Source organism: Loxodonta africana, chromosome 1 (genome assembly GCF_030014295.1).
Source record: "Loxodonta africana isolate mLoxAfr1 chromosome 1, mLoxAfr1.hap2, whole genome shotgun sequence".
In the NCBI taxonomy this organism is placed as follows: Eukaryota; Metazoa; Chordata; class Mammalia; order Proboscidea; family Elephantidae; genus Loxodonta; species Loxodonta africana.
The window spans coordinates 106,917,376-106,941,623 of NC_087342.1; the positions used below are offsets into that span (position 1 = coordinate 106,917,376).

At 48.7% G+C, this 24,248-nt stretch overlaps 2 protein-coding genes across 7 annotated transcripts in view; one reads left to right on the forward strand and one right to left on the reverse strand.

The window, feature by feature from the left end:
• Positions 1-14,886, reverse strand: MRPL14 (mitochondrial ribosomal protein L14). 3 transcript variants are annotated; one of them, XM_023545367.2, is made up of 4 exons: positions 11,688-14,193; positions 10,488-10,550; positions 2,639-2,731; positions 1-530 (listed from the first exon to the last, which is right to left on the reverse strand). In XM_023545367.2, exons 3-4 carry the CDS (start codon positions 2,707-2,709, stop codon positions 164-166), a joined length of 438 nt encoding a protein of 145 aa, XP_023401135.1. In that variant the 5' UTR covers positions 2,710-2,731; positions 10,488-10,550; positions 11,688-14,193; the 3' UTR covers positions 1-163. The 3 variants fall into 3 exon arrangements, with proteins under 3 accessions (XP_023401135.1, XP_003403942.1, XP_023401136.1); XM_003403894.3 differs by lacking the exons at positions 10,488-10,550; positions 11,688-14,193 and adding an exon at positions 14,802-14,886; XM_023545368.2 differs by lacking the exon at positions 10,488-10,550.
• Positions 14,421-24,248, forward strand: part of TMEM63B (transmembrane protein 63B) — a 27,582-nt gene continuing 17,754 nt past the window's right edge. Inside the window, exons 1-5 of one of the 4 annotated variants that reach the window (XM_064286685.1) lie at positions 14,421-14,555; positions 21,871-22,106; positions 22,399-22,478; positions 22,722-22,760; positions 23,717-23,807. In XM_064286685.1, the coding sequence (XP_064142755.1) occupies positions 21,885-22,106; positions 22,399-22,478; positions 22,722-22,760; positions 23,717-23,807 (432 nt within the window). In that variant the 5' untranslated portion in view covers positions 14,421-14,555; positions 21,871-21,884. Of the gene's footprint in view, positions 14,556-15,045; positions 15,137-21,870; positions 22,107-22,398; positions 22,479-22,721; positions 22,761-23,716; positions 23,808-24,248 lie in introns of those variants that run through there. The other 3 variants (XM_064286691.1, XM_064286698.1, XM_064286689.1) reach the window with 3 other exon arrangements.

Genomic DNA, 24,248 nt, shown 5'->3' on the forward strand with positions numbered 1-24,248 from the left:
TCAGGAGGAAAACATACATGCAAAGGTTTATTTTCTTACAGGACACCATTATGCCCAATGTGAAGGGGGCAGCCACCTGGCCCCAAGTTCCCTCTCAGTGGAGGTGCAGTTCTCGTAACTACCGCATTCAAGAGCCCACTGCAGCCCGTGGCCTGGGTTGTCCTCACACAAAGTTCTGAGCAATGGCCAGCACCTTGGAATACTCGCCCTCTCTCTGGCGTAGGCTGGTGGGGATGGGTGTCTTAATTCGGGTCCCCACAGGGTTCCCATTGTCCTCAATGAGGACCACATTGTTGGAGTCGAACCTGGGGGTCATCTGGGGACCAGGCATGCGATGCCCCACAATGAGCGCCTTTCTCTTCTCTCCCCTGATGGCCAGCAGTATCTGGTCACCCACCTTGCCCACCCCATTCTTGGTATAGACGTGGATGCAGCGAGGAGGGCGGTGGTACGAGGTGTTCCCCAGGGTGCTGTTGTCCACCACACGCACCCGGGTCATCTTCTGAATGGCACTGAGACTCTCGGTGGTGCTGGCGAGAGAGAGAAAAAGGAGTCTGAGGTCAATGTCTCTCCTGGTCAAGGTGCACAGGCCTCCTAAGAGGTAAGGCCCGGGACAGAGTGTGCATCCGCAACACACAACCTGGGCACAGTACAACTTGGGTGGGTCCTTGGGAGCCTTGACAGAAGTCAGAAGGTTGGGAATACTTATCTGAACAAGGGGGCCTGGTGGTGCAATGGTTAAGCACTCAGTTGATAACTAAAAGGTAGCAGTTCGAACCTACCCAGTGGCTCTGTGTCAGAAAGACCTGGAGATCTGCTCCCGTAAAGATCACAGCCTAGGGAGCCCTATGGGGCAGTTCTACTCTGTCACCTGGGGGTCACTCGAGTTGAACTCAATGGCATAGAACAACAATACATCTGGGGCAATTAATTATTCGAAGTGAAATAAGAAATAAAAACGACTAGTTCTTACTTATCTGTACCAAAAACAGTCTCCTTGGCAATCACCAGCTTCTGCTGTTGAGTAAAGATGTCAGTTTGGATGGGTTTAAAGAGAATCCAGTTTTTCTGTTACAATGAACTCCATGACAGCCTTAACTTAAAGGTTTCTGTTTCCAAAAGGACTCTGAAGACGTAAAGGAATCCCTTTTATGGGCCAAGCCTTATTCAATGTTTATTCTACAAAATCTGCTCCCCAGAGCAACAATTTTTTTTCATCTAGATGTTTTGGGGAACCAGAAGACAAAAATAAGTAAGTTTGCTAAAGGAGTCCTTTTACACAACACAGCAGAAACTGGAAGTAAGTCAAGGTAACAATCTTTTGTTTGAACATTTTTTTCTCACCAGAAAGGAATTATTTTTTTAAAGAGTACCAATTAAAAGGCAGATAAACTATTAAGCGATCTGACTGATGTGGGATTTCTACTTTTCTGATGCTGGCACCTGAATGCTGGTGTTCTCATTCTACTTGCCTACTCTGGGCAAGTCTATCATCCCCATTGCTTCCAACTAGCAAATTCCAACTCCAGCCCCACGTCTCTCCCACACTCTATATTTCCACTCTCCTGAACTCTCCACAACAATCCTACAGAGACTACAAACTCTAGAGGGCCCAAACAGACCTCACTGTCTCCCCTTGCAAACCTCCTCCCGTTGCTGCATTTCTATCTAGACAACAGCTTCTCCAGACTTCAGCTCCCAAGCCATAAGCCTCTCTCCACCAATATCCACTGGCCACCACATCTTACTCACACTACCTCCTAAATACCTCTGTCCTTTCTCTCTGCCCCCCTGCCCAGAGCCTACTCCCCCTTCTCCTTTGGGAAGGCCGCCTCTCCATTTCCCTTTCCACCTCTTCCATTTGCAGCTCCTGTCTCAGGCATCCCAAAGCACCCTATGAACCTCCATTACTATACTCGTCACATTTTCTTGTAGTTATTTGTTTTCAAGTCTGCTACATTGGCCAACTGTGAGCTCCCTCACACAGGGAGTGATTCTTATTCATCTCTGTATGGCCAAAGCCAGGCATACCAATCAGGCACAGTACTCAATAAAGACTTGAGGAATGAGTGTGCAAAGGGGGTCAGAAGGCGTGGTTTGCCAACAGGAATGCAACCTGTGCTCTCCGTTCCTGGCTTAACCTCTAAAAGAAGGGGAGGTTGTCACACTTCCATCATGCTTCAGGTGTAGGCAATAAGCACGTATTGCTAGGGTAATTATTATTACTATTTTGTTCTTAAAAGAGAGAGTTTTAATACACTGGGGGAATGACAGGGTCCAGAGATGTCAGATTCACTACAAAAATCTTACGAAGACTGAAAATTCTACCATATCCCATTCCCTATCCCACCTCCAACAGCAGCATCATCTCCTAACCTATACCCACCACTGTGATCTCAACAAATCCCAGCTCAGCCTGATTCCCTGAGATTCTCCTGACCCCCATGCCCATCTCCCTGATTCTCTATTCCCCTTCTAGTCATCACAATCCCCAGCCCTGGCTCAAAACACTCACCTACTGCTCAATAATTTAGCCTACCCTTGATGTCTATCTCCCAATTGCTTCTAGATGAAGTCTGAATTGAAGGGAGAGAAAACATAGCATGCTCAGGAGGGCTTTCTCGGTAGGGAAAATTACCTGAAGCAGCGCTGGCTGAGGGCTTTGCTTATATGGGCGAGAGTGCCCCAGAGCCCAGGACAGAAAGCCATGGAGATCCCAAGATGGCAAATCCTGCAAGAAAAAGGAAAAAAAAAACAGATTTATTTCTAAGTTGGAGTCCTTACTAGAGCCAGTTTTCTTTATAAAAGAGTCTTGGGGACTTGTGTGGGAGAGACAGCCCTTCTAGTGCAAGATCATCAGTCACTAAATATGAATCTCAATGGTTGGAAGAGATACAGATGATTAGACAGTCCAAGGAACTCCAGCTCCAGTCTTGCCGATTCACGTTCTAACACTGGGGCTGGATAGTTGGAATGGCCCACAACAACACCGAGGACACCTTCATCATTGTATCACTTCCACAGGTAGAAGGAAAGCAGGAATCTTCTGGTATACATCCAGCCAGTGACCACTTCCCAAGTCCACTAAGGAGGAAATACTTCACACTATTGTCCTTGTGCACACTTGTGTGCCTTCTGAAACTTGAACTTTAACTCCCTGAAAGAAAGCATGTTATCTAAACAACTGGCCAAGTTTGCGGCCCAAGCTGTTACCATGTCACCTTTTCCCCAAATGTACAAGCTAGAACGTGTGTATAGCTCAAAGCTAGCAAAGCAGAGCTAAAAGCTGCCTTTGCTAAGTCACTGACCAAGGTCTACATTTGGGCTAAGCTCCCAAACAACACTGGAACATGGAAAAACCACATGCACCATATTATAGCTGAGAGCAGGGTTTAGGAGAGCAGGTTTGGGATGAAAAACCAAAAACCAACCCAAGATTCACAACTCCAGCTTGCAGAAACTCAACCCCATTGTTCCCTAACTAACATGCCAGTCCCCAGTTTAAGGGCATATTTAAGAAAAACTGACAGTCAGCTAGTAATTCTAGCTGCATAACATGCCTATTCTTCCATCTGGATGTTTGGCTACGGAGGGCCTCATTCAAGAGCTCTGCTGAGAAAGACTCTTGAGACTTGACCACTGAAGTATTTACCCATAACTTTGCCTTCCAGGAGTTCAAGGCACCTCAGATCAGATCTTATTTAATAAGGGTGGAGGAAAACAACCACTATTTACTGCCATAGGAATACCTAGACACTCCCTATATGCTTGACTGCAGCTTAATCTCCAATCTACATCTTTACACTCCAGTGTTTTCCTTAAGACAGCTCATGAAGCACTGGCCAAAATATAATCATGATCAGAAAATTAAATCAAAAGAAGGCAGCTAACTTCTTGAACTAGTAACATTTGACACTACAAAACCAAAGACTATCACATGAAGCCAGGTTTCCCTTTACTAGCTAGGTGACCCTGGACAACTTCTGAATTTTGGTTTCCCCATCTGTTGTGGTTATTGCTGTGAGATGCCATTGAGTTGGTTCCACTCACAGCGACTGACATACAACAGATGAAACACTGCCCAGTCCGGTGCCATCCTCACAGTTGTCACTATGTTTGAGCCCACTGTCGCAGCCACCGTGTCAATCCATCTCATCAAGGGTCTTCCTCTTTTTTGCTGACCCTTTGCTTTACCAAGTAAGCATGATGTCCTTCTCCAGAGACTGGTCCCTCATGGTAACATGTCCAAAGTATTTGAGATGAAGTCTCGCCATCCTCACTTCCAAGGAACACTCCGGTTGTACTTCTTCCAAGACAGGCTTGGTCGCTCTTCTGACAATCCATGGTATATTCAATATTCTTCAGCAACACCGTAATTCGAATGCATCAATTCTTCTTCTTTGGTCTTCCTTATTCATTGTCTAGTTTTTACATGCATATGAGGCAACTGAAAATACCATGGCTTGGGTCAGGTACACCTTAGTCTTCGAGGTGACTTCTTTGCTCTTCGACACTTTAAAGAGGTCCTTTGCAGCAGATTTGCCAAATATAATATGCCGTTTTTCTTGACTGTTGCTTCTGTGGGTGTTGATTGTGGATCCAAGTAAGATGAAATCCTTGACAACTTCAATTGTTTCTCCATTTATCATGATGTTGCTTATTGGTCCAATTGTGAGGATTTTTGTCTTCTTCATGTTGAAGCGTAATCCACAGGTAAGGCTGTAGTCTTTGATCTTATTCAGTAAGTGCTTCCAGTCCTCTTCGCTTTCAGCAAGGAAGGTTGTGTCATCTGCATATTACAGGCTGTTAATGAGTCTTCCTCCAATCCTGATGCTGCATTCTTCATATAGTTCAGTTTCTTGGATTATTTGCTCAGCATACAGATTGAATAAGTATGGTGAAAGGTTACAAGCCTGACATACCTTTTCCGATTTTAAACCATGCAGTATCCCCTTGTTCTGTTTGAATGACTGCCTCTTGGTTTATGTACAGGTTTCACATGAGCACAGTTAAGTGTCCTGGAATCCCCATTCTTTACAATGTTATCTATAATTTGTTATGATTCACATAGTCAAATGCCCTTGAATAAAACACAGGTAAACACCTTTCTGGTATCATCTGCTTTCAGCCAAGACCTAATAATGGTAACTACTCAGAAGGTAGTTACGAAGATTCAACAAGATAAGCCATGTAAAGCACTTAGCACAGTACCTGGCACTCAATATGTAGCCCTTTATACCCATTAGCTATCATCATAATCATTTAGTCCCATCTCATTTCATAGATCAGAAAACAAAGATATGGAGAAACTAAATAACTCATTTAAAGCTTCACAACCAGTCAGGAGCAGAACCAGTAGACCCAGCTTCTAGTCCAAGAGTCTTTCCACCACACTCAGCAGCCTCACACCGCTGTGCAAAGCTCATTTCCCACAAACAAACTCAGGGTGTAAAGCAACTTCAAGGGTCAGCTGGTCTCTGTTTTCTTTCCTCAGGATCACTTATTAGGCAGTTACAACGTGTCAGGTACTGGGCTAAGTGCTTTACATGTAGCCGCTAATTTGAATCTCACAAAAAAATCTATGAAGTGGGTACTATTTTTACGCCCATTTTATATATGAAGAAATAAGGCCCAAAGAGGTTGAATAATTTGCCCAAGGTCACACAGCTAGGAGTGACAAAGCTGAAATTTGAACGCCAGTAGTCTGCTTCCAGAACCCATGCTCTTAATCAAAAGAGTAAACCAGATGATTTTAATTTAAATACTGATATTGTTCCAATTGTTAAACCATTCTTGGGCCATCAAGAACACTCTGAAGTCACAGACACGCTCACACTCAACTCAATGCTCTGTCGAATCAACTGAAATGCTGACAAATGCCAGGTGAAAATTGTTCACTCTACTCAAATCTTAGTTTTGAAGACAATTTTTAGTGTAGTTGCAAGAAGTGCTCCACATTCTGAGAAATAAAAATTGGCTTAAAAAAGAAAACATAGCTCGGAAAGCAGCCCTTCTGGTCCAGGCTGTGGTGACCTCCAATCCCAGCCAAGCTTTCTCACCGGATCCTGGGAGAGGAGAGGCTGCTCACCTATTCCACAGAACCCTCAAGATTAACCCAGCACCACCCACGTTCCCTCTCCTGAGAGATGCGACACCTGCCTCTCCACACTTGAGCTGCTTCCTCAAGAACACTGATGTTTGGCCAAGAAATGCAGAGGCGTCTAGGGGCTTCCCAGAACTTTGCTGACTTGAGTACAATAGAAAACCCCACTACACAAGGCACCCCCTAAAATCTGCAGGGCTGTCTGTGCACAAACAGAAAGGGAGCCTTCCCAAGGCCGGGCCTCCTCCTGGAGCCTTGCTCACAAGCCACCCCCACAACCTCCGCTCATCTCCACCCAGCGAATCTGGCGACCCAGCTCCAAACACGCCTCCCCCAAGAAGCAACCCCTGTGAGAAGACTGTGTTCAACTATGGCATCGGTCCCACCTGTCCTACACGCCGAGGACACACAGGTCTCCTCTCACCACTCCACCTTTCACTAACTGGACTCAGACACTGAAAAAATTTGGATTTTTTTTTGTTGTTGTTGTTTTTTGAGATAAAACTGACATCCCTCAACATCCTATTTCCTGCTACTCACTCTCCAAGACTCAGAAACCAGAGATCCTGATATCACAGCACCTGAAGTCGCTAGAGGAATTCGGAAACCCAGGAGTTCAGGAACCCGCAGACTCATGGCGTGAGAATTATCACTACAGCCCTGGGTCACAAGAGTAACATTTCCATGACTCCAGGGAGCACGTCTACTCTCACAAGACTCGATTCAGTGACTTCTCGCTGGCTCTTTGGTAGATGTTACTGACCTCCAGACTCAGACCCAAAGGACTTAGACACCAAGCGGCCAGCAGAAAGTAGGTATTCCTGTGAACTTGAAAGCACAAAAGAACCAAATGTATTCATTTACTGTAAGTCTGTCTCTTATACAATCTCCCTCCACTCTCACCCCAGCGAAAGGCCCTAGCGGATTCTAGCACAGAACTTGATGGTAGGAGCACCATAAATATTTGTTGAATAAAACAAATGGGGTAGCCAACAGAAAGACAGACTCCCACCCAGACCCATGGCTCCACACAGAAATCTGGACACTGCAGAGCTCCCATGTGCATACCAGGAACCTGGACATGGCACACAAGCATGCTGTAAGACGCGGATGGTGCTGCTGGTGGAAGTAGCCCATGTTATGGTTACAGGGTCCAGGACCATCTGCCTGGCCTGATGCCTACACTGCCCACTGTGGAAAATGCCTCATCCCATCACTAAACAACTGGTTTCAATCAGGGAAGAGTAATGGAGGCAGAAATTTATCTCAAAGCAACTTTGAGCTTGATGTTATTTCCCAGCATAAATCCACCCTGTGGACACAGGCCCTGACTCACTCCAGATCCGGTCTATATATAATGGTTTCTTTCACAAGTAATGTTATTCTGAGTCTTATGTTTGCACAGGAGGCTAACCGGGATGACATTTCCTCCTCTACAACACTCTCACTTAAAGGAAGCCAGGTATTTGGACGATTCCAGAACTAGAGTTGGCTTTTCATGCCACTTCCTGGTCAACGCTGAGCATTACTCTCCCTTTTTATGGTACGAATCACAACCCCTCCCATCAAAGCAAAAATAAATAAAGAAGAGGAAAGGAGGGAGGAAGGGGAAGGAAGGAAAGAGGGAAGCAGAAGGAGAGAGGGAAAGAAGGAAGGTAGGAGGGGGGGAGGGAGGGAGGAAAAAGAAATGATCCAGTGCAATCCTAGAGTCCCCGCTCCTGTTCCATCTTGATTTATCAACACTTCCCTGTAGCTGTGAAGCCCAGGGAGGACCATGGATTTTGGAGACATGGAGGTGAATTTCTCACTTGGCATCAACTTATAGGTGCCATAGAACGTGGGCTCCATGAAGGCAGGGACTCTGCTGGCCCTGTTCAGCACTGTGTGTTCAGAGTCCAGAACAGTGCCCGGTACTTAACTGGAGTTTAGTGAATATTTGTTAAATTAATAAAATTAATCAGCAATTCATCCTCTGGCTCCAGAGATGCACCAGGTTTGCTAGGTTGGTGGTTTTCTTGTTCCCTTCACTCAGGCTCCCAGTGATTTGGGGGTGCCACCCATGCAAAGAAAACTCATTTTAGCAAGTTTTACTAATAGTGACTAACCTGGAAAAGCATAAAGAACCTACACCTTTGGTGGTTTGTGGAAAGTCCCCATTATATGACCTTTGAAGATCAGCAAAATGTTGTACTTAGTATCACAGCCCTACATATAATTATACATTGTTTCTACACAAACAATTTCAATTTTTAGGTGCCTGTTTGTTATACATTTTTAAGCCCTTTCAAGAGGAATGGGCCCTTTAGAAAAAGGACAAAACAAAAATATCAGCACAATCACAAAGGAATACTTAAAGTGAGATTCTGGTAGTATGTAACAAAAGGGGAAAGATAAACATTAAGAGAAATCGAATGCAAAACCCAGGCACAAAAAGGACAAGTTCCACTGAGTATGAAGGTGTAAATTTTCTTCTTAATCAAAGTACGGAAAAGCAGAGGTCTGGATGCTTCAAGGAGTCCAAAAAGAAACTCCCAAGACCCTCCAACCTGTCATCCAGACACAACCCCTCCCCGTCTACGGGCAGGTATCTCCCCACATCATTCTGGACCAGTAAGACTGGTAAGTACTATCCTTTATTAAAGGCTTGCTACTGTTTTGTTGTCCAACCTTACCCAAGTACAACATATTACAGTTCTCAAAGCACTTCCACACAGTTCCCGTTCTGTGATGATTTCATTCTTGAGCACCCAGTGCAAACAACAAAGACAAGAAAGAGTAATGGTGTGCAAGGAGCTCAACTGGCTAAGAATTTTCAACAGCTCTGCTGGTTCAATAGTCAGAATGAAATCAGACCCGCTAGCAGACTTGTCAACTTGTCCAAGCGGGCGGCCAAGTCCCAACTAGAGCCCAAGGCTGTTAGTCCACCCCGTACAATGCCTGTATGAAGATGCTGCTTTAACCACTGAAACCTGCCTGGAAACAGACACCCCACACGTACAGCCCGTACTCTTTCCCCCCCGATAAAAAGTATTCCAAATGAGGCTGCCACATAATCTCAATTTACTCAGGAATTAAAAGCTGCTTTTTGAATAAATATGGGCACTACATCCAGCAGCGCCTCAGTCTAAAACTGAAGCTGATTCTGATTCGCCCCGCTGAGGTGTGAGCTCACAGTGCCACTCTCGTTAAACAAAGCACCCCTCAATAGCCCGATGGGCTCCTTCTACCACCAACCAGAACGAGCTGCCATAGAGTTGATTCCAACTCATGGTGACCCCATGTGTGGCAGAGTAGAACTGAGCTCCACAGGGCTGGTTTTCAATGGCTGATTTTTCAGAAGCAGATCAGCAGGCCTTTCTTCCAAGGCACTTCTGGGTAGGCTCAAACCTCCAACTTTTTTGTTAGCAGCTGAGTGCAGTAACCATTTGCAAAAGAACCCACTTCTCAAGTTGATTTACAAAGAAAAAACATTCCCAGAATTCATGCCCTGTATTTGTTTAACTTATTCCTAACCTTGCTACAGAAGTATTTAAAGCAGAGGTTCTTAGTTTTTCTGGTAATTCTCAATTATTCAAGCTAGTTTTTCAACATATAGATTTTATCTGCTCTAGCTTTGCTCTCCACCTGCTGCCACCCATAGTCCAGAAATATTTAACAATCTCGGTATGGTCAAACTCAGAAAAATTGTACAAGGCAAAATTCTGCTTAATTAAACACATACGTCCTTCCTGTTAAGAAGCCCTGGTGGCATTAACAGTTAAGCACTTGGCTGCTAACTGAAAGACTGGCGGTTCAAACCCACCAGTGGCTCCGTGGGAAGAAAGACCTGATGATCTGCTCCTGTAAAGACTGTGGCCTAGGAAACTCTACGGAGCAGTTCTACTCTGTTATATAGGGTCGCTATGAGTTGGAATCAACTCAACGTCACCTAACGACAGCCCCTCTTCCTATTGGGGGCAGTGGTGGTTCAGTTGTAGAATTCTCACCTTCTATGCAGGAGACTGGGGTTTGATTCCCAGCCAGAGTACCTCAGGTGCAGCTAAACCCGTCGGACAGGTGAAGGCTTATGTGTTGCTATGTTGCTAAACAGGTTTCAGCAGAGCTTCTGACTAAAATGACCAGGAAGAAAGTCCTGGCAATCCACTTCCAAAAAATCAGCCAATGAAAACCCTATGGCTCACAACAGGACAATCCCATTCTGAATGGGGATGCCATGAGTTGGAGCTGACTTGACAGCAGTCAATGGCAACCCTTTCTGTTAGGACCTACACTTAGTCAGTGGCAAAGAACCAGGTTTGTGGAGATGTCAGGTGGGCAGCTGGGAGAAAGAAAAACCTAGGGGGTCCCTGACTCAAAGCAGGAATGCTGCTGATGGAAACCATACCTTCTCCACCCCCATCCTCTCCTTCTTTCTCCAGGCCTCAATGACTCTGTCAACCAGGGGTCCCTGAGAAGAGTAAAACAGACACAAAAATGAAAGTGCTTTATCTTCATTCATGTAAGGCACTGTTTTAATGTGGGGAGTCCCTCTCTGAACCATTCAGTGGGAGCCAGGCCTACAGAAGCAGCAGTTTGTTTCCCAGATCCTGGCTGGGGAGAACAGCATGGCTCCCTGGTTCTCAGGGCAGCACACAAGCATCTCTTTAAGACCACTCAGCTTTGAAAGTGTTTTTCAGCCTAAAGTGGACGTGGAGAAGCGCTCCATCTTTTCTAAAGACATGGATGATTTTTAAGTTTTTGAGGAGGCAAGCTTTCTTACTCTGAGTTGTGTTCTACTGGTGAGTAATAAATTTCCTGGTACTTTTCTTAATTAAGACAGCACCTTACCTGATCCAGAGCAACATTTCTGAGATCTGAACTGGAGTCCTTTCTCACACAATGGCTGCCTTTGAAAATACACATAAAATCAACTCAAGAAAAGCCACTAGCCTCTACAAAGGAAGGCTAAACCATAACCTGATTTTCAAGACCCTCCCAAGTCCCTACATAGCCACAAGAACTATCCAAGTAACACAAACAATAGGAAAACCACCCATCTTAGGTGGGTCTAGGTGTCACAATCCCTGAAAACAGGATCAGGGCAAGAAAGGGTTTAAAAGACTCTTACATCCTCTAAGATTCTATGAGGCTGAAAGACAGCTGCCGTGGAGTCAACTCTGACTCATGGTGACCTTATGCACAAGAGAACAAAACCTTGCCTGGTCCTGCATCATCCTCATGATCACCAGCATTTTCAAGTCCAATCTATCTCACCAGGCCTCTCCCTCACCTTCCCTGGCCCTCCACTCTGCCAAACATGATGTCCTCCTCCAAGGATCATTTGCTCCTGATGACATACCCAAAGCAAGTGAGACAGACGATATTCTGTTGGCTAATTTTCAGAAGCAGATTGCCAGGCCTTTCTTCCTAGCCTGCTCTTAGTCTGCTGAAACCTGTCCCCCATAGGTGAGCCCGGTGGTTTCTGAAATATCGACAGCATAGTTTCCAGCATCCTAGCACCACATAAACTAACACAGTATGACAAAGTCAACAGACAAGTGGTAGCTAAGGGCCTGAGGAGAGTCTAAACAACTGTGTTTAGTACCTGCAAAATGGACTCCAAAAAAGGTTTTCACCCTTGCTATTCAGGAGCAATAATAAAACATTTTGGCCACTGTCCCTTCACGGATTCCACAGTGCACTGATTTCGGTTCTCATTTCAGGCTGTCTGAAATGCTCCCTCTTCTTTCTGCCTGGAAAGTGTCATTTGATGGCATACACACTTCTTTAGGTCTGTTGTTATTATGTGGTGTTCCCAATTAGGCACAGGCAGAAACAGGTCAGGCATCTACCGCATGTTCAGATTCACAACTGTAACATTGAATTAAAAAAAAAGACATTTAAGTGATCCTCAGAAGGCTAAAAAGCAGGTAACTATAGCCTCCATTTCCAGCTTCCAGATACCCATTATCAGTGCTATTTGGACTCAAAGTGAACATTACCGTTCCATACAAGCAACAGACCATATCAACTTTTACAACCATCAAATCAACACAATATTTTAAAAGTTCCACAGAAAATATACACCCAAAAGGCTCAAAGGGTAGAATAAACAATTTCTTCCAAGAAAATAACAACCAGATTCCTTTTCATCTAAACTGTTCCTACCCAAAACAAATCCAAACCGACAAAGACTTCTCCCACCAGGCAGCGTACCAAACCCAGCTTCATCCCCATCTTCAATCACAGATGAAAAACTTGTTAGTTCCCCTCGAGTCCAGTCTGACTCACGGTGATCCCATGTGTGCAGACAGAACCGCCCCCAAGGGGTTTTCAAGGCTGTGGCCTTTTGGAAACAGATCACCAGGTCTTGCTTCTGAGGCGTCTATGTGGGTTCAAACTGCCAACCTTTTGGCCAGTAGTCCAGTGCTTAATCGTTTGCACCACCCCGGGACTCCTGATGAAAAACCACACTTCCCTAATTAGGCTAATCTACTTCCTAACACAGAGTCCCTGGGTGGTGAAAACAGTTATGTACTTGGCTGCTAACCAAAAGGTTGGAGGTTCAAGTCCACCCAGAGGTACCTCGGAAGAAAGGTCTGGCAAGCTACTTCCAAAAAAATCTGGCACTGAAAACCCTATGGAACACAGTTCTACTCGGACACACATGAGGCCACTGTGAGTTGGAATGACTCCACTGCAACTACTTTTTTTTTTTTTACTTCCCAATACAGACAAATCCTAGATATATTTCTATCCTCAACAAAAGCCTTGTTTTTCAATTGCACTGAATGAAAAGTAAACTGTCTTTCTTCCTGGGCAGTAAGTAACCTTTCTGAAGAATGAGACCCACACTTGACCATATGTTCCTAGTCTGCTAACTGAATTCTAATGGACGATTTTAACTGACTGAAAACTCAGGACAAGGAAGGCAAGAGGGCTAATAAAAGCATACAGAAGACCAGTGCTTTTCAAACTTCTCTGTGATGTACAGAAACATTTTGCACAACACTTGCTAAATATATTCATACATGAATACCTGAAACAAGTTAGTGTCAAGGAACAATATTTACCAAATGCAATGCACTCTTGACATTTTCTATTCTATTTCATTATTTTTAAAATGATAGTTGTGATCCACTAAACTGATTTCCACCTCACTAATATGACTCACAGTTTGAAATACACTGCCATAAACTGAACCCTACAGTTGCATCCCACAAGCTATTAACGAACTCTTTAAAAAGCCAGTGGACATCAACTGGCCTAACACAGCTCAGAAAGATAATGCTCTACATCCTAGGTTGGTGAGTAGCATCTGCGGTCTTAAAAGTTTGCAAGCAGCCATCTAAGATACAACTATGGGTCTCTCCCCTCTGCAGCAAAGGAGAGTGAAGGAAACCAAAGACTCAAGGAAGCAATTAGTCCACAGCACCAACTGCCCACACGAACCACAGCCTCCTCTAGGCTGAGACAAGAACTAGATGGTGCCTGGCTACCACTAACAACTGCTCTGACCCGGGACACAATACAAGGTCCAGGTTAGAATGGGAGGAAAATTGTAGGAACAAAACTCAAATTCCTAAAAAAGGTCAGACTTACTGGACTGATTGTGATTACAGGAACCTCCAAAACTATCGCCCTAAGATATCCTCTGAACTTGGAACTGAAGCCACTCCTGGTGGTCACCGTTCATCAAAATAAGAGATCAGCTTGTAAACACTATCATCATCGTGGTGGGAAAAAAAAGCCAGTGGACAGCAAAGACGCTGACCAATCACAGCAGACACTCCCAGGTAGGCTGTCTCCCTCCTATGTCTGGCAGCCACAGCTAGCCAGCTCCCCACCATCACCAGCAACCTAGGTTTAAGTATCTCCTAAACTCCCCGCTTTTCCCAGGTAACCCAGGGAGAATCTGTCGTATGCCTTTTTAAATCTCTATAAATTCAATCCATTCAATCTCTCACGGTGACAAAGTTGATTTACTGCCCACGGTGGAAAGCAATACTTCCTTTACATGCCCAAACCACCTCCCCTCAAGCTTAATGAAAAGAATGCCTTTCAGGAAGCCCAAGTGAAATGAACAGGTTGGTGCTCCTCATGCCTTTGTGATTTGTGTGGGTGAGCTATAGACAGAGTATGCACACATCTCTCAGCGCGGTGTTCATCTTCTCAGCCTTCGTCGTTGGCAGATCCAGCCTCTGGTGAAATGAGAAACCAGGAAACCCCCTGGATCCGGGGAGCCGCTCATCGGCCTGATTGACGTGAAACCAGGAAACTCGCTCACGTCCCACTGCACAGAAGCGCCTGGCAAACGAGTCAAAGCCACTTCAAGCCCCAAATCCTGAGGAGGGAAGGAGACACTCGAGGAGACGCGCCGGCGTGGCCGGCCTAGTTCAGGGACTAAAGCGGCTCGCCAAGGCCCGAGCGCAGCCCACCTTTCCCCAGGCCGGCCCCACTCCTGGGAAGGCAGGTGAGCGCGGGCCGCGGGGGACGCAGAGGCCGCGGGGACCACCGGCGCCCACGGGGTCGAGATGAGGAGCGTCCGGGTCAGGCCCGCGCTCCCCAGGACCCCTTCCACTGGCACTTCGACCCCAAACGGCCCACGACCCTTCTGCTGCGGCCTCCCCTTACCCACCCCCGAGAACTGAGCCTCCCCTACAGCAGAGAAGAAGGAGATGGGGGAAGAAGAGTTAGGAACGTGACGGCCCCGCCATACCGCTCTCGCCGCCCGGGAAAACCCCGTCTCGGGACCCCGGCCAAGCCCCGCCCTCCCCTCCCCCGCGTGGCCCCTCCCCTGCGCCTGCGCGCCGGGCCCGGCGGGGGCGGTGATCTGAGAGTGCGCGCGCCCTGCGTGTGCTGGCGTGGGGGGCGGGACCTGCGGGGCCCCGCCCCCTGCTCCCCTCCCTCCTCCCGCTCCCCCTCCCCCATACACTGCCGCGGCCGCCGCAGGAGCCCGGAGCTCCAGCCGCCCAGCGACTCCCCCTCCCCCTCCCCCAGCCCCGCCCCGCCCCAACCCGGGGCTCGGAGCCGGAGCCGAGTCTGCGCCTGGGGGTGAGTACGCGACCCCTCCCCAGCCCCCTCTTTTCTTTGAGGATCCCCCCACCACCCAAAGAAAAAAGCTGGACTCAGCTACGCGTCCCCTCCCTTCAACCTCCTGCGGGACCCGGAGGTACCCGGGCCCGCGGGACCCAGCGGTGGCGCGCGCTGTCCCCAACCCCGCACCATCCCGATCCAGATGTGAGTCCTCAGACCCTGCCGAGTGTCCAGATGTGCGCCGCCTTCTGTCCCCACCTCCCTGGAGATCCCAAGGGGTGGGACCCCCGGCCCCGACCTCCTAGCGCCACTCTCCTCCTACCTGCCCAGTCTAGGTGCGCGCGCCCTCGGTGGGTTCCAGCTGCGCCCCACCAGCTCGTCGCCGCTGTGGGGAACCAGCTGCCCCCGCCCCCGAGTTTTGGATTCTGGGGTCGCTGAGTACGATGCCCTCGGTCGCTTTTATCTTTTCTCCTGCTCCCGGATCCGAATATCTCCGAAGCCAGCCCGGGGTTGGAGCAGGGTTCGCGGGTGCTGGCTTGAGGCCGCCGCTGCCCGCGGCCGGTCTGGGGACTGGGCGGCAGGCCGGGGAGGTGGCGGGCCCCGGGAGCGTGTCCTCTCCTTGCGCCCCACACAGTGCAGTTCATTCATGAGCCGCTCGGGCCTGCGTTGGAGGGTGCGGTGGGGAAAGGACTGAGCCGCCGAGCAGGGAGTGGGGCAAAGGCCCTGCTGGGGGGAGGGGGCCACGCTTTGTTCTTCCTGGCCTTCTTCACTGCCGGGGGCGGACAGTCCCAGGGCTTTGGCCTCTTATTCCCCCAGAAAAGGAAAGGGCGCTTGGGAAATGGGGAGAAGAGGTCAGAGGGGCCGGCTGCCCTTGGAGCTCTGTGCCACCACCTGCCTGGGTCCCCTGGGCAGAGGTCTGGCTGCTCAGGGCAAGCCTGAACACTTCACCACCCTGGGGGCTGGGTTGTCCCTACCCAACACCACTCTCTACCTCTCCCTGAGTCTGCAACAGCCCAGGAAGAATGAGGCTATACCCAACCCCTCTCCAGGAGGGGCCCCCAGTCCTGCCTCCCAGACACAGGTGAGGAGGGGAATGGGAGTGTCTGCCAGGCTTCAGGTAGAGTGTCAGGTCAGCATGACTTGTCTTACAGGGCACCAAAAGGTCCAGACTCTGGCACGCCCTGGGTGGCACATCCTGGGGCCTGCTGTTGGCTCACCAGACACATCCTGGCCGGTGGGTTGGTAGGTGGGTGCGTAGAAATGTGGCAAAGCAGAAGGCAGGTGGTGGGTAGCTGAAAGCCCCCTTTTGGACATGGTACAAGTTTCCTCCAATTATACAGATTTTAGAGACCTGGGTTCAAATTCCATTCTACCATTCATTAGCTGTGTGACCTTGACAAGTTACTAAACCTGCCTGAGCCTCAGTTTTTATTAAAAAGTATGGTTACCACCACTTTCTTCCAAGGTTTATCGTGGGGTTCAAACTTGGTAACACAGGAAAAGAGCCTGGCACCTTGCCTGACAAGTGATCAATAACAGGTTCTCTTCTATGAACTTTTGACCCATCCTGGCATGGCATCACCCTGCCATGTCCCACCTCCCACCCTGCTGCAGATGGATCAGGCATATTTGAAGAGTTTGGGAGTATTCCCTGCCACTCAGTGACAGAGCACCTCAAACCTAAAAAAACCAAACCCATTATTGTCAAGTTGATTCCAACTCATAGTGGCCCTATAGGGCAGGGTAGAACTGCCCCGTAGGGTTTCCGAGGAGCCTCTGGTGGATTCAAACTGCCAACCTTTTGGTTATCATCTGTAGTTCTTAACCGCTGTGCCACCAGGGTTTCCAACAGAGTACCTAGCACAGTATAATCCCTTAGATCTGAACAAGAAGCTTCTCCTGAATGAGGGGTCTTATATTAAAATCTGTTTTTCCTTTTATTTTGATTCTTACCAGTTTTCCTCCACTAAACCAACCCCTTTTATTCCACACCTTATTTTTTTTTAAATAGCCTATTATGTGCCTTGAACGTATTAAGAGCTTTATGTAAATCATGTTTAATCCTCAAAACAACCACACAACTGGATTAGTAGCCCCATTTTACAGATACAGGTGATTAAGTAATTTGCCTAGGTTAGAAGCCGGTCTGTCTTCCCACTCCTCAGGCTGTGTTGCCTGTCCCCTATGCCTACCTCAGAACCTCGAATCACAAACCCAGTCCCTGAGCGAAGGGTCTCAGAGCCTGGGTGGAGGGTCTAGGAGCAGTAAGCAAGAGGGAAGTTGAGTGGGTTGAAATAGTGTGTAGCATTTCTCCAGAGTAAAAGCTGACAACTGCCAACCCCTGGCTCCCTGGTAGAAGTGGCTCCTGTGTTTGGAGAGGCAGCAAAGTGCAGTGGTTAAGAGCTTAGATTCAAGCAAGGCCGCCTTGGTCCATATGCGGATCTACCACATACTGGCTGTATGACCTTGGTCACCTTATGTACCCTCTCTGTACCTCAGTGTCATCTGAATTAGGATGGGGAGTAATTGAATTAATATTTGTAAAGTACTTAAAAACAGTGCCTGACAGAAAATAAGAGTTATATAAGCATTTAATAAATGCATTCTTTAACTACTACTTTTATTCTTACTTGTGGATACATATTTGCACAGCATCCTTCTAAAGGCCTTAGGGCAAGGATGTTAATATCCCTTAGTTACAGATTAGAAGACTGAGGCCCAGGTTACATAGTAACACAGCTCACTTCCGGCTTCTTTTCCGCGGTCAGGCCATACTGCCTTCCCATGATCCAAAGCCCTATATTTAATCTTCCCAAGTAATTCTATAAGAGAAAAAAAAAAAAAACTTTTAACTTACACCTCCCTACCCGCATCATGCACACACTTCTTAATGATAAAATAACCTTAAGTTAGCCTAAAATTCAGCTAGCTTCTGTCACTCTCTCTACACATTTCCAGCTAGTCTCAGAGCCTCAGTGTCAGACTAGAGAAATTCCAGGATATAACTGGCTCAAGCACCCCTGTAGAGGGGAGGAATTGCTCACCCCTTCTATCCCCCAATATCTGCCCAGGGGCAGGTTATCCAATAGGTACGGTAAGCATGGTGCTTACCTTGCTTACCACATCATCTGTAGTGAACAATTTCACATTTTTTCACCACATCAAGTGTTCTGCTTCCGGGTATGGCTGGCATCTCTCTCTCTCTCTCTCCCAACCCCACATCACCTTCCTACAGAATCAAAGCCTCTTTTCAAATTTACAATCCCTAACGGGGGCCGAGGAACCATGGTGGCGCAGTGGTTAAGAGCTATGGCTGCTAACCAAAAGGCCAGCAGTTTGAATCCCCCAGCCACTCCTTGGAAACCCTATGGGGTAGTTCTACTCTGTCCTGTAGAGTTGCTATGAGTCGGAATCAACTCCACAACAACAGGTTTGGTTTTGGTTTAACAGGGGCGGATGACCCAGTAAGCAAGGTAAACACGGGCATACTCGTGCTTACTTGCTAACCTGTAAACAATTTCACATGGGTTCATCAAAGATGTGGTGAAACCCATATGAAATTGTTCACTACAGATGATCTGGTAAGCAAGATAAGCACCATGCTTACCTTGCCTATTGGATAATCTGCCCTTGATTTCTGCCTCAGTCTTTTATCCTCTCAGCTGCTCAGCCCAGTGCTGGCTTTGAGAGCAGCTGGCCTTGATGAAGCTCAGCCCAGCAACTCCACCCCCTCAATTACAGAGGTTAGAGTAATCCTGTCAGCAGGCAGAGCCACAGCCTGGCCTCCACCCCTTATCTGCTCTTCCTCCCCTGTAAAATGGGCCTAGTGATCAGCATGTGCCCTGCCTTCCCTTCCACTTGGGATGGGTGAGAGGATCGGATGCAATTGAGAAAGGAAAAGTGCTTTGTGACTGTGAAGAGGGCGCAGTAGATGGACATGGGCATTTCAGTTACCAAGCACCTAGCTGGACCCTTACTCTCCCTGCTGGGTCCCCTTAATGTAGAAGTTCCTAGAATGTTCTACCTTCCTTAGGAGTGGAGAAGGAGCCTTGGTGGTGCAGTGGTTAAGCACTTGGCTGTTAACCAAAACTTCGGTGGTTTGAACCTACCAGCTGCTCTGCGGGAGAAAGATGTGGCAGTCTGCTTCTGTAAAGATCACAGCCTTGGAAACCCTCTGGGGCAGTTCTACTCTGTCCTGTGGGGTCACTGGGAGTAGATGGCAGTGGGATGGGTTAGGAGTGGAGGTATAAGGGGATGGCACTCGGGGAGGGGGGCACTGTACTTATTACATCCTGACCTGGTGGAGCCTCTGAGTTTGGGGAAAGAGAGGGGCAAAAGGTAGGAATGGTTGTAGCGATTATTTCTGGAGTGCACTGGAGCTGGGAGTTGAGAAGGGAGACTAGCGTAGAGGCCTGCTACAAACCCAAGATACCTGCACTTACCTTTCACCTTCCCTGACACACCATGGCTCTGCACATTTTCCGTTGACTTACCAAGGCTCCCAGACACACCCATGCACACACCCCACTTAGAGGCCAAAAGCTCCCTTCACTTCCGTGAACTGACATGCAGTCGCCTAGCTCCCCCTGCACACAGACACACGTCGGCATGCATTCGCATACCTGAACTCTCACATCCCCATAGTGTCCTTGTGTTCTCTGGCCAAAGAATGTTTAATAAGCATTTATTATGCTTCTGTGGTCTGCAGAGTCCTGTTCTGGGCACTTTAGAAAAGTATGGTGCCCTGAAAAGTGTCCTAGCTATAGAAGGAAGTTGACCTAGTTTTGAATTCAGGGTCCATTATTTTTTTCACAGTGTGACCTTGGGGAAGTTACTTAACCTCTCTGAGCCCCTATAGCGTCAGCTTTTTTTTTTTAAAGGAGGTAAATTTAATTTTATTAATATATTTTATATAATCCAATATATTCAAAATATTATCATTTTAACATATAATCAGTATCAAAATCATAAATGAAGTATTTTACTCTTCTTATACTAAATTGTTGAATCAGTTGTGTATTTTATACTTACAGGCCCATGGCCATTGAGTCGATTCTGACTCATTAGCTTCATCTTAAAATGGCAATGACATCCAACTCATAGAATTGTCAAGGACTGAATGAAATTGTGTCTGTGTTATTCCTGAAACAGTGGGCACTCAATAAATAGTGCTCACTACAATGACTAAATTAGTGGGTTTTCTTTGTTTTTTAAGGCGGATTGGGCTGGGAAGGAAAAGGGAGCCATATCTCACACAGAGCAGTTACTCACTTAGCCTTTCTAAACCATGCTTTCAGAGACTCCCTGGGACCCATGAAACAGATAAACAACCTCAGCCTCCCCTTTTACCTGAGAGCTTGAGCCTCTTGCCCTGCAATTGGGGCACCAGGAAGAGGACGGGGGGTGGGAAAATAGGAACTGGTGGGCAGGAGAAACACTGAGTCACCCCAGGGGGCTGAGGGACCCTTGCCCTTAGCGTTGCTGTCATTCGTTCTAGGTTTGTTGTTCTCTCTCTTTGTCTGGTTTCTTTTCTCCCCTGGGGACCCCCTCCCCCCAAGGCAAAACTTCAGTGTTGTCAGCAGCAGGAGTCCCCAGGGGCCCCCAGTAGGGCGGGGGTGGGGCACCAATGCCCTGGCCACACTATTCCTCCTCTTCCTCCTCCCTGGGAGCCTCCCCAGGGCTGGCTCAGCTCTGTTCCCAGACACTTTCAAGAGCCGGTGTGTCCGAGCCTCATTGCCCTTCAGGGGGAGATGGGGACTTTGTCCATCCATCCCTTTTCCCCCAAGATCCACCTTGAGGAGTGAGTGATGAACTGCACAGCCACAGCCGTGGCAGGGATCTGGGCAGAAGGGCAGCACCCTGGCTGCCAGGGCCTTGGATGGGCTAAGAGGCCTCGCCCACTCTCCTCTCCTTTGCAAATGGAAAAACTCACTGGAGGGCATGGCATTCCCAGCTTGCCCTGCTCTGGAGGCAGAAACACGGCACTCTGGGAGTTGTAGTTCTCATGCCACTCAGGTGATCCCTGTGCAAAGATTGTTGGGGAGAGGTGAGGGAGCTAGAGGGGAGAAAGGTGTAGCTGCTTCTGCGCCAGGGAAGACAAGTGAGGGTAAGCAGGAATGACTGGTGCCAGGCAGGTAACACAACTTAGAAGTCCTGCTTTTTAAGTGACTTCCTACTCTGACTCCATCCTCTGACCCTGACTCTGAGGGCAGAGGGGCAGCTCTGGAGCAAAACACCTTGTTTTAAAGCCAGTTATATTAGAGAGGCGATTTAAGGAGTTGAAAACCCTAAGTGAGTGAAATCATGCCATTTTTCTAATAGGGTAGAGATTATGATGAGGCAGCTGCTCCTGACCCATCATCCCCCAGCCTGGGGGCCCTTCCTCTTAGCCCCAAATCTTCAGGCTTAAGACCCCTCCCATCTTCCCTTAGGCTCAGCCCTGCCCCCTGCCAGAGACAGAGAGAAAGAGAGTGTGTGTGTGTTTGTATATGGGGGGTGGGGGGGAATGATAGAGAAGCACAGACAACTTCCAGCTTTGAGGAAGTGGTCTCCCCAGTCCAGGCCCAGCCTAGCATCTGGGCCAAATTCTCCCAGGCCCAGGGTGGGGCCACAGCCTGGGGCCATGGAAGTAAATCCACATGACTCAGCCCTCTCCTCCCCAAGCCCTTATCTCTGTAGGCCAGAGCTTCTACCTACTCAGGCAGCCTGGGGATCAGCCCTCACTGCCCCCCCACCCCACACCCACCCTGCAGGGACCACGAGGAGGATGGGGGTGAGCCCGCTGATCACTTTGCCCTCTGCCCAGGAGGACCATGCGGCAGTAGCAGCCATGCTGCCCTTCCTGCTGGCCACACTGGGCACCACGGCCCTCAACAACAGCAACCCCAAGGACTACTGCTACAGCGCCCGTATCCGCAGCACTGTCCTGCAGGGCCTGCCCTTCGGGGGTGTTCCCACCGTGCTGGCTCTCGACTTCATGTGCTTCCTTGTGAGTGTTCACATGCCACCCCCCACCCCTGGCACCCACACGCTGTATATACATGACAAAGATCTCTAGTCCTACCACTCTCCTATCTGACCCTGACTCCCTAGGCTTAACAGCAGGGAGAACCCCTACCAACCAGACACCAAACCCTAGCCCAAGCCTAGCCTCTGGCCATTCACCCAAGCCAGGATCAGCCCCTTCTAAGACAAGATTATTGCCCCTTTGCCCCCACACCCCATGGCCAGCCCCGTGGGTGGTAGCCTCTCCCCCTGCCAACCACCCCCTCTTCCCTCAGGCACTGCTCTTCTTATTCTCTATCCTTCGGAAGGTGGCCTGGGACTATGGGCGGCTGGCCTTGGTGACAGATGCAGACAGGTAAGGCTCTGGGGCCCTTTTCCTATCCCTACACATGTACAACACCCCTTGTTCCACAGTCCTCCTCAAGGATAGGAAAGAGCCAGCCCTCACTCATCCCCCTTTCTTAGGGGGATGAAGAGGGACCAGTCCTGGAGGAGCAGGCATGGGGGCATGCAGGGCCCTTAGTTGGGACACTGCCCCTTGCCAGTCCTCAGGGACTTTCCGCCACCCTTGCTAACCCTGTCTGTTCTCTGTCCCCAGGCTCCGGCGGCAGGAGAGGGACCGAGTGGAGCAGGAATAGTATGTGGGGCACCCGCCCCCTGATCCCTACTAAACCACCTTTTCCTTTTCTTCTCTAATGCTTCTCTTTTCTTCCTGCCAAGTTGCTGGTTTCTCTTTGCAGTTTTCTCATCTGCAGGCTCATGTTTTGGATTAACGCAGGCGGTGTGCTTTGCAGGGCAAGGGGCTCCCCAACTTGTCTTTGCCTCCCCCTCCTCCTTCATCTCTCCCTCTGGCTCTGTGTCTGGGAAAAATCCCTCCCTGTGTGCCCTAGCGCTTCTGGCCCTGGTTGGCTGGAGGGAAGGGGCCATCCTCAAGGAAGTACAGCACAATTATCCCATTAGCAGCAGAGACAAACCACTGAGCATCACCGTGGTTTCCCTCCCCCTAATAGCTAGCTCTTCATATTTCAGGCTTCCCTGCTCACCTCTTCTGGAGGCCAGGAGGGGGGCTGCCCGAGGAGGCCCCAGTCTGGCCCTTTATGTTATATTGTGGTCTCTGTCTATAGAACTGGAGCTGGATTTGCAACAACTGCTGGAGTCAGGGAAGAGGGAGGCTAGGAGCCCAACCTGGAGACGGCCCCTTTCTCCCCCAACCTCTCCAGGATTCTCCCAGTACCTCCTTTCCATCTCCTCATGGCCCTTTGCTTAATATTGTCTTTGTTGCGCCCTCTGGTGGTCAAGTCCAGAACTTCAGGGCCCTTTAGTGTTCCTGCTTCAACTTCTGTAGAGAAGATAATGAAGATACCCTCATTCCTTAAGGCTGCCTAGTGTCAGGTCCCAGGTTCCCCTGAAGGGAAAAGGGATATTTGAGGGGGGCAGGGTAGAGGGCAGGCATTCCTCCTCGCTTCAGCCTCTGCGCTTTTCTGTGCCTTTCTGTATCCCTGGAGCTCAAGAGTGGGAACCTCCCCACTTCATCCCTGCCCCCAGGGGCTCAGACTCACCAAGAACTCTGATCTCTCATCTCCTCACCCCCAGTGTGGCCTCAGCTATGCACGGGGATAGTCATGACCGGTATGAGCGTCTCACATCTGTCTCCAGCTCCGTTGACTTTGACCAAAGGGACAATGTGAGTGCCCTCTTCACACTCCCTTCTCCTCCAGGGCAAGTGGGCTCAGCAACCTCTAACTTCCAGTGATACGGAGTCAGGGATGCTGGGGTGGCCTTCTGTTCCACAGGGGAGTGACTTGTCTAAGATCCACAAACCACCAGACCTGGAACTCCTGCCTCCTGTCCAACATGTCACAGCCTCTAAATGAGTGTGACCCAACATCTGGGAATTCCAAACGTTGTTTGACACAGTAGAGTTCCATGCCCACATCTGCTGATTAACCCTGTTGTTGTTGGGTGTTGTCAAGTCACTTCCTACTCCTAGCGGCCCCATGTAACAGAGTAGAACTGCCCCATAGGGTTTTCTAGGCTGTAATCTTTATGGAACCAGATGGACAGGTCTTTCTCCCATGGAGCTGCTGGGTGGGTTAAAACTGCCAGCCTTTTGGTTAGCAGCCAA

Excerpts from the sequence above, each read along its gene's own strand:
- MRPL14 (XM_003403894.3), bottom strand. The coding sequence starts at position 2,709 with ATGGCTTTCTGTCCTGGGCTCTGGGGCACTCTCGCCCATATAAGCAAA. Across the intron at positions 531-2,638 it reads CTCAGCCAGCGCTGCTTCAG|CACCACCGAGAGTCTCAGTG; the intron begins GTAATTTTCCCT and ends CTCTCTCGCCAG.